The 9,586-nt window shown below is 37.6% G+C and overlaps 1 protein-coding gene across 1 annotated transcript in view; it reads left to right on the plus strand.

Moving 5' to 3' along the window:
* The first annotated feature begins 4,934 nt into the window (after positions 1-4,934).
* The window catches only part of LOC107089985 (chromosome unknown open reading frame, human C10orf11), a 298,397-nt gene continuing 293,745 nt past the window's right edge, over positions 4,935-9,586 (plus strand). Inside the window, exons 1-2 of the mRNA XM_015383126.1 lie at positions 4,935-5,173; positions 5,784-5,884. Of these exons, the coding sequence (XP_015238612.1) occupies positions 5,132-5,173; positions 5,784-5,884 (143 nt within the window). The 5' untranslated portion in view covers positions 4,935-5,131. The remainder of the gene's footprint in view (positions 5,174-5,783; positions 5,885-9,586) is intronic.

The raw sequence follows: 9,586 nt of genomic DNA on the forward strand, positions 1-9,586 counted from the left end.
CATTAGTTGTCTTTGGGTGCTTATTTTTCCATGGCTCAGCCCAGCAATGCTCCATGTGCTACAACATGCCTCTCCTCAGGCCTGGCTTCTGACGTTTAAATTTCTACTGGATCTCTTCATTTTTCCTATAAGAAACTGGAATCATTTAGTGCATTACTATAGGTTTTTTAAACCCCTCTCATCAGGGTGCTCTGCCCCTGGTTGTAAATGTTTCTGTGCTTTAACATACATGATTCAGACGATTTCTATTTAACAAATCGTTTAATTCAACTATATTGATTGAAATCACATGTAATGGACCTGGAAAACATTTGAAATATGCAGAGTAGTGTGCCTTGGTGACCAGGGATCTAATTCAGTGCAACACAGCATTTATCAGCACCAAAATGAAACAATTTTAAGAATCTATACTGAACAGAGTTGCTCTCATTCTTATCTCTTTAGTGCAGTAGTTTCTGTACTGTCCTTAGCATCTCTAGATGCATTACAGTTTTAATCATAAACATCGTGAAAAGGTTTTCATAGAAAGAAGGCTGCTCTCATACCCATCCCTCATACTCCTGTCTGTTTCTATCTGAAAGTCCCACAGAATCTTAGCTAGTTTGAATTCTGCACAGATGTCTAGTTACACTATACCAGCCACTTGATTTTAATGTCCCATGTATTCTTTTCCTGCCAATATCTTATGCTGGATTGTTTCTGGAGCCTCTTTCCATAGCCTGCACTTAGTCTGTTAGGTAGATCTGGCCATCTATTGCTCTGGTCCTTCAGACCAGCTCCTGTGCTGCCATGATCAGTGCTTTTGTGCCATCCTTAAGCCAGGCCTTCTCTAGCCATTGGTAGGATTGGTTCATATCTATTCCATTCAGTTTACTTGTATATGGCCAATTTACAGCACTCATAATCTCAAGGCAATTTACAGAGAAAAATCAGTCAGATCATACAATCAGTTTGGTTCAAAGTTTTCTTTCTAAGGAAAATAAGCTTATTGCATCTACTCATTGACTCAACAGCAATCCCTCACATCAAACACGCATGTTGCAAAAGTGCAAATGGAAATACGTTTTATCAGAAAGAAACCTCCAGCAGAACCAGGCTGAGTGTGAGTGGCCATCTGCCAAGGCTGACTGGGTTGGGGAGTATAGATATAGTGAAACAGAATGATGAAAAGTGGTCCATATGTCCTCCAGCAGTCTAACCCTATAGCAGCATTATGTAATGTAATGGGTATCAGGATTTACAGATAGATAGAGCTGAGTATCATTGACATAACACCAGAAATTAATCACATGCTGTCTAATAGGTCTACTATTTCGGAGAAAATATATAATAAAGAGAGTTAGCCCTAGCACTGATCCCTGTGGTGCTCCACAAGTAAACCTGGAGCCTGAATAAAATTAATCTTTAACATGAAAAAACAGAAATCTGCACTAAAATCTCCCTAATATAAATTTGGAATTTAGATGAAGGAAAATAAGGGTTAAATGTTCAAAAAAGTTGTAATTATAAACTAGCTTTGTAATAACCAATAAATCAGACAGGAAGATTGTTGCTCTTGCTCTTCATTCTCACTGGATTGAACATTTAAATTACTAGAGGGAGTTTCCTCATTTATAATCACATAATCCTCTTGCTGCCGCCAAGATTCTGTAATAAGACATAAACCAATGGTTATCACAGATCACATCATTAACTCTTCAGACTCTTTGAAGAAAGAGATCTTATATTAAATAGACCAAGTTTTATTATTTGAACATTTTCCATGGAGTGAGTAATTTTAGCTTTAATTAGATTATCATGGTTTTTTTCCTTCAGGATTCTTTTCCGATTTATTTGATTTTGGTCATGGGCAAGACACTGTCTGGGTGAAATAATGAGTGGGTAACAATAGAGAAGCTGCAGAGGGTTGGGTTCGACTACAACTCTGCTTCCTGGTCTGCGCCCTGGGCTGATAGTGTTTCTGAGGATTAATAAATTTGCCAAGATTCCTAGAAAGAAGCCACTTCAGCTATCTGTCGGTAGTACATCCCATGCAGGGGTTTTTCCTCCCATGAAGGTTCCTCCTGTACCTCAATTTCCAGCTTCCACTTTCTTAGACATTCAGTGAGCACCTCACCCCTTTAGCTATTAACTAAAGACAGTAAATTAGCATAGTGTGCCCCCTGAGTTACATTTTTTCGCTATCAATATTTTTGATATGGTAAAATTACATGTTTATGCTCCTGTACCTGAACCTAAAATGTGATGAAAATAAATGTAACCTGATGTGTGATGCCAATCTGTTACTCTGTGACTTAAGGACCTTGTTGTCTTATAAACAGAAACACAGTTTTAGAACTGAAACCAAATTGTAGAACAGAAAGCAGAAACACAGACAATAAAACATATTCAAGCAGCTCTTAGCAGCTAGAACTCATCCTTGCTCTTATATGATCAATCCTAGTTCTCCCAGTTGTTGATTAATTCTGTTGAGTAAACCCTCTTAAAACCTGTTGTCTTTGCTAATTTTTCCACCATGAAAGGTAATTCCTATCGGTAGAAAAAAGTGACATTTGTAAAACTTAGTTTACAATCCAGTGAAATACAGTTATAAAGCAAATTAGTTCAGTTTCAAATCATTAAATGTTTAAATTGTTAAACACAGTTTTAATTTAGGTTCATTTGCCTTTATCCATCCATCCATTATCTGACATGCTTTATCCTGAGTGGGGTCGCAAGGGGCTCTGGTGCCTATCTCCAGCTGTCTACTGGCAAGAGGCAGGGTACACCATGGACAGGTCGCCAGTCCATCGCAGGGCAACATAGATACAAACAGGACAGACAACCATTCACACACACACTCACACCTAAGGAGAATTTAGAGAAGCCAATTAACCTAACAGTCATGTTTTTGGAGTGTGGGAGGAAAGATGAGTACCCGGAGAGAACCCACGCATGCCCTGGGAGAACATGCTAACTACATGCTGCAAGGTAGCAGGGCTACCCACTGCGCCACTGAGCAGCCTTTTAACCAATAGATTTTGTTAAAATTTTTCATATACAGATTTATTCTGTGCAATTATAAATCAGTTCCTGATAATTAAATACAGCTAATGGCACAAGCTTCTACCCATATAAAACATTGTTATATTATGTGGAAACGCAAGAGTACTTCTGGCATTTTTTTGGTAAGAAAACTTACATGAATCCAGATTAGTCAGGGCAATCAACTATTAATTTCATATGGCACAAGTTTTCTGCCCATACTTATTGGGTACACAACAAATCCAACATGCTCAAATCAACACAGTCAGATTTGATTTTAACACCCTTGAAGTGTCTATATGGGTCCACACCAGTGAGTGTTAATTTGACTCTTTTTGGAGAGTTGGCATTGTAACTCTTATTTAGTGTTAAATAATAAATCTTTCTGGAGTTGATAATTTACCACTTAATTACACCAACTAGGTGTTAGAATTGGAATAGCAACACTCTCATGGAATATTTTCCTAACTACATAGGAGTTTTTCTCTAAATACTACAAATTTTACTTTTCTGAACATATAAAAATCCCTTTGGAAAAATAAACAAATAAATAAGTAATGTTTGTTTTTTCAGCGAATATTTATTTCAAAAGTGCATCAAAGTTGGAAAATATTTTTTCAGAACATGTAACAATGTGGAACCTTTGCCAATTTCCGCTTCAATACTTTGCTTTGTAACAAAATTCTGAAGAGAACTAAATTTAAACTGAAAAATATTTTCCTGCACTGCAGAGGAGGTTAATTTCTCCAATTAAACCGCCGTTTGCTGCATCGATTTTATAGGAGACAGTCTTCCGATAGATGGGGATTCACGCAGCTCCATGTGTTGACGATAACATTTCACTAATCATTCTTTTAGGTGTATTGATGTTGATGAATTTAGGCAAAAAATACATAAAATATTTGTCTACAAACCTTTTTTTCAATACTATAGTTACAAAGATTACAAGTAAGCTAATCATGATTAGGTTATCACCAAAGCAATGTAGCTAATGCAACGTAGCAAATGTCTATCACACGGCTCTATCTTTACTCAAAGAACGCCATAGAGTTAGAATGCAAATAAAAAATTTAACCATCTGAGAGAAATTATTTGCCAGGCTGGGTAAACGGGTATGTATGACAGCAAAATGGAGAGTAAGGTTTTCCTCAGCTTTGTTTGGTACCTGTAGCATTGGAGTCTGTCAATGTGTCAAATCCACTATAGGAGTTCAGAGTTGATAGAGAAAGAGTTATTTTTTCCATTTTAGCCCCTCCAGATTTAGCTGTAACACTATTTTTAACACTCAATTTTAAATATTAACATGTGACACCTGATAGTTATATTTGTATAATATAACTCTATTAAGAGCTAAATAAACACTGTCTTTGAACACCATATTATTTAACACTTTTCAATTTGCTGTATAGGAGACCAAAACTGGCTCTTGTCAAGAGGCAAAGATCCTCTTTAATTTGGCCCTGAAAAAAAAAATTAGAAAAAGCTACAAATAATGCCTTATCCCTTTATACCCTGTGTATTTGAATTGTACATCTAGAAAATCATTAGACTACTTTAATCAACCAAGATATTTCTCTTTCTCTGAAAATGCTGATAAAATGGCCAATACTGGCTCTTTCCTAACATGTAATTTGGTCTTTCATATCTGTTTATCTTTGGTTTAGGGTTTACAAATGTATCATTTTGTAATTAGAACAGGTGTGAGTTTTTGGGTCCAACAAATGGAGCGAGATGCTCAATTGACAGTAAGCACAATTTTTCTCTCTATGTGGAAAAAAATCCGGTACAGGCATCAGGAGACAGTCAGCAGCACCGAGCTGAATGAGTTAATGAGCGGTGAGCGCGTGCTTCCGCAACACTGCGGGTCAGCTGATTCAAGCGGCACGCGGAAACAGTGAAAGGCACTTTAGTTTCAAAGCGTCAGAAAACCTCCACAGGAGCAGCTCCACAGCAGCGCGACATTCACAGAAATCAATACTGGATGTGGACAACGTGCTCGAGAACACCAGTTCTGTTTTCAGCCTCTTAAAAAATTCCTTCTGTTAATAATAAAAGCTTAACATAAAAACAAACAAACTCCAAAGTGCCAGTTCCAGAGGAGGACGTGATGGCTCAGAGGGAGTCACCGGTCGTTTTAAATGGGACTCAAGTAAGTTCTGCACTTAAACTGTCAGACCGTCTCCTCTTCTAAAATATGCTTTACTTTTGAAATAGAAATTATTATAAAAACAAAAATTAATTGTCTCTGTTTGGCCTCTGCAGTCATGTGACACAGTCACTGGCATTACACACATGGCTTTCAGTTTTCAGTTCATTATTCAGCTCAAATGGACGTGCGTCACGTTATTATGTCAGAAAACGTAAGATATTCAGTATTGCTTACTATATTAAAGTAGGCACATGCTCCTAATAACAATGTAAAAGTGTCATTACAGGTGAGACATAGCTGCTTTTATTTACACCAGTCATTCCTGTTGGCAGCAGGCTGTTGCAATGTAACTATCTCCAGATGTTATCAGGATTTCTTCTATTCATCTTAGTGTTAATATTGTATCATTTTACATCTATCGCATCTATTAGCACCAGAATAAAACAAATAAATAAATAAAAACTCACAACACCTTAAGGTTTAAAATGGTGCCTGTTGAAAAACACAAAATTTGTCTCAAATGTAAATATTTTTGTTTGGTCAAGTAATCAAGATCAAAATTGGTCTCTATATTTATAGTTTGTATGTTTTTTCTTTTTCACTCATAAAGATATCATACATTGGACATGACTCTAAGGACATCCCCAATTTTCTTGGTGAGACGTACGGCTCGTTTGCAAGACGACTGGATCTGAGTTTCAACCAGTTCAGGTAAGAAAAACTGAGCATAAAAAATATGGATGTTGATGAGAAATAGTTTTTTTTTTATCTTCAGTGGCATGAAAACAGACATGATCAATATAGGAGCACCTCTCTCACCTTTACTGCTAAACTTTCAAATGGGAGAAAATAAGTTATGGTTTCAGTTATCTTGTTTTTTGGAATTATCTTTCTATTAAGCATATTAAGCATCTGTGGACACAATAACTCAATATCTTATTTACAAATTATTTAAATTAGTTTGAATATATGTTTGCAAGTCTTCTGTGATACCTTTAAATATTCATACTTTGTATTGGAAGAAAATTAAAAAAGAGGAGAAAACTCTCATCATAAACCTGTCAAAAATATGTGAACTAAAAGCAAATAGGGTCCTTGTTTGGAATTTGGAATAACTATGCAAAGTTTTTCCTTTTTTTGTAACTGAGCTCCTTGTGGACCATTTACTAAATGAGTGCAGTTAGTTTTAAGGCGAGCTTGTAGTTTACATGTTTGTCATCATCTTCATCAGGCTGTTTAGATAAGGTATCCTTTTTAAAAGTTCAGCATGTAACAGCTTTTCTACATTAATTAGTGTTAAAATGTTAGTATTCAGGTCTAGAAAAGTTCTTTATTTATTTCCTACCTGTAAAGTCCATCTGCCTCACCATCCATCTATTCAACCATAAACTTTGTATTAAAGGCACAGGGGAGGATGTTCTTTTTCCAGGTGGATCATCAAATAAGTGGTCCTCCTAATTGTCAATCATTCTGGTGATATGTTTACATAAGGCCGTCCTACGTGCTCCTCCCCATTTTCACTTACCAGTGGTGAGTCTGACAGTGGAAAATTTTTAAATATTCTTTTTGAAAGTTGCAAACAGCAAATTTTAAACAGAGCGTGCACGAGGAGAAATGGGCTCATGCATGCTCTTGCACACTTTTAATAGGCATTCCCTCTCAGGAGCAACTACAAGGCTGTGCATGTGCATTTTTTTTTAACAAAGACACAATTAAATCAAACCTTGAATTCCATGCTCAATGTGCAATTCATTTATTTTTTTATTCAAAACATTCTTGCTTTTTACAAAGGGCTCTAGGACAGCACTCACAAGGGGAGATGAACATATCTTTATTACAAGTTGCAGAGGTAGCACCAGAAAGCAACCAATATCTTTTTTAACAAACTGATATTTTGTTGTGCCAATAGCAATATTATGTATATGACTAGAGTTGACTTTGGAAGGCAAAGAAAAATATAATATAGAAGCTTTAAGCAAATCTTATATCAAGATGAACTCATGTTGGGAGCCAATTTGTGAAATAGGTATTTAATCATTTCAATGTAATTTAAAACTTTTTAGGCCTAGGAAAGAACACCATAATGTCTGCTGGCTGTTAACGTTTAGAATTTTCCTTAATGATTTCTACAGATTATATAGATTACATCTATGATAACACATATTTATATGTTCCTTACGCAAAGATTTGTCAAAATGTATCCTGCATAGAAAGTACTACAGCTTACTTTTTGGCTAGTTAAGGAAGCAAACATTGACACATCAAATAAATGCATCATTTTTGAAAATTCTTTCCTTTCAATTTGAACTGACATCTCTCGTCAGACAGTGGAGATGTTCTCATATTGACACCGTGACTTCAATTCACTGTCAGCTCTAGTAAACCAGGTGTAAATAGATGCACATCTTAGGGAAACTCAGTGGACTGCCTTCAGCATTATGCACTTCTTCTTGCTGCCTAAGTCAAATCGAGAGGGAGACATTGCCAGAGCTTGTTGTAGCTAATACGCTTATTTCTGTCAGCTCAATTGACAACAATCATCCGGCAAGCTGACAATGAGTCAAAACGAGAAGCAAGAAGCTGTCTCTAGCTTTAACAGAGTCCTGTGTGTTTTGGTGTGCTGTACATACGCTTGGTTCCTGTGGAGGCTTGTGCACCTGTGCTCATGCGCATCTGTCTCTGGGAGCACAATTGTGAGTGGCTGGGCAGGTAATGGCAGGAGGAAATTATGGTAGTGGGCTGTCACACCCACACCTCTGCCTGGCTCTGCTGTAGTGTCAGCCTGTCTCATCAATGTTTTGAGAAGTGTGGCTCACGGTGAGATTTCTGTCTTGGGGCGGGCTCGGTTTGGGTTGTGTTGTCCACTTTGTTCCAGGTCAGGTGTATACACATTGCAGCGAGGTGGCATGTGCTGCATTGACATGAGTTCTGCCTGTGACTGGAGTGCAGTTTCAGTGGCTGCATCTGTTACATTCATTGTTATCACCATAGACACATTGGGATTGAGGAAGACACATGTCTGTGTCTATCAGAGGTGATCCTTAAAGTGTTGGAACAGTGTGGTTTATTTTTCACATAAATCACACTCTGTCTTTATAAACAAATAACCTTGATGTATTCTTAAACACTATAATACTGTTGTTATTTTTTTAGTATAAAGTAGGATATGAAAGAATGTGAACTGCTGTCTTTGCAGCTGCATGAATAATTAACATACACATTTATTCCAGGCGTAACTTTTATAATAATGATCAAAGAAAAGTACTTGGTAATTTGCAAACATACATCTGAGATGAATTTTTATTTTTATTTTGTATCTATCCATTCCTCTCCTATATCCTCTTGTCCATCTGGGTCAAGAGAGGGTGGTCAGGTACACCCTAGATAGGTCCTGGGCCAATCACAAACAACAAAGGGACATACAGGAGCAAGCAACTCAAACCAAGGGGAAATTTGGAAACACAAATTAACCAAACAGCTGTGTTTTTGGACTATAGGAGGAAGACAGAGTACATTGAAAGTATTCAGAGAAAAACCGTGCATGCATTTTATATAGAAGGACACCAGGTGCTTATTTATTTCTTTTTTTCATTGGACAATTTTTAGGTGTTTCATGCATCATTTTCAAGGGCTTACTTATGAAACCAATCAGATTATGCATAGTCACAGCAACTTTTAAGAAGAGGATTTGCTGTTTTGTCAATCTGCTAGTTTTTCACTTCCTCCTACTCTTTCATAAAACCTTGTTACACCAAGAAGCTGTTTTTTTGTAGACAGAATGTCATCCGTTTAAGCCCCTACCACATACCAGTGCTATATAGCAAGTTATATCAATCCACGCATCCATCTTCTCCTGCCTATCTACGCCTGTCTATGGTGCTGGTTACACTCCCTAGCAGTGCGTTGCTGTGAGGTTGTCGCAGGTATGAGGCAGACATTTTTGATTTATTCTCAATTTTAAAGCGTGGTCTGCGCTATGTTATTCCACGCCACAACGCAAGAGGGGAAAATCACAAACTATGGGTCTAGATATGACCGAGGCGTTGAGGACGATGGGGCAAGTTTGTCCAACAATGGAGGGACATGAGTGTGAAAAAGAGCGGGGATCCAGGTGGAAAAAGGGTCCCTAAAGGGCGTTCCTGCAAACAAAGCATGCCGGTAAGGTATCACAGGAAATACTCATTAGTAGAGCGGATGTAGATTTGACCAATCAGAGGCCCCCTGTCTGTGGTACTGTCTGCGGTCACCTACAGTTTGGGAGAGGTGCAGCAGAGTGTCTCCGGAGGGGGCGGGGACGTCTCACTGCAACACTGACGCAGACAACCAGTTTCAAAGTATAAATAAGACACAAACACACGCACGCACACACACACACACACACACACACACACACACACACACACACACACACAC

The sequence above is a fragment of the Cyprinodon variegatus genome, unplaced genomic scaffold (assembly GCF_000732505.1).
Source record: "Cyprinodon variegatus isolate N-32 unplaced genomic scaffold, C_variegatus-1.0 Scaffold1, whole genome shotgun sequence".
In the NCBI taxonomy this organism is placed as follows: Eukaryota; Metazoa; Chordata; class Actinopteri; order Cyprinodontiformes; family Cyprinodontidae; genus Cyprinodon; species Cyprinodon variegatus.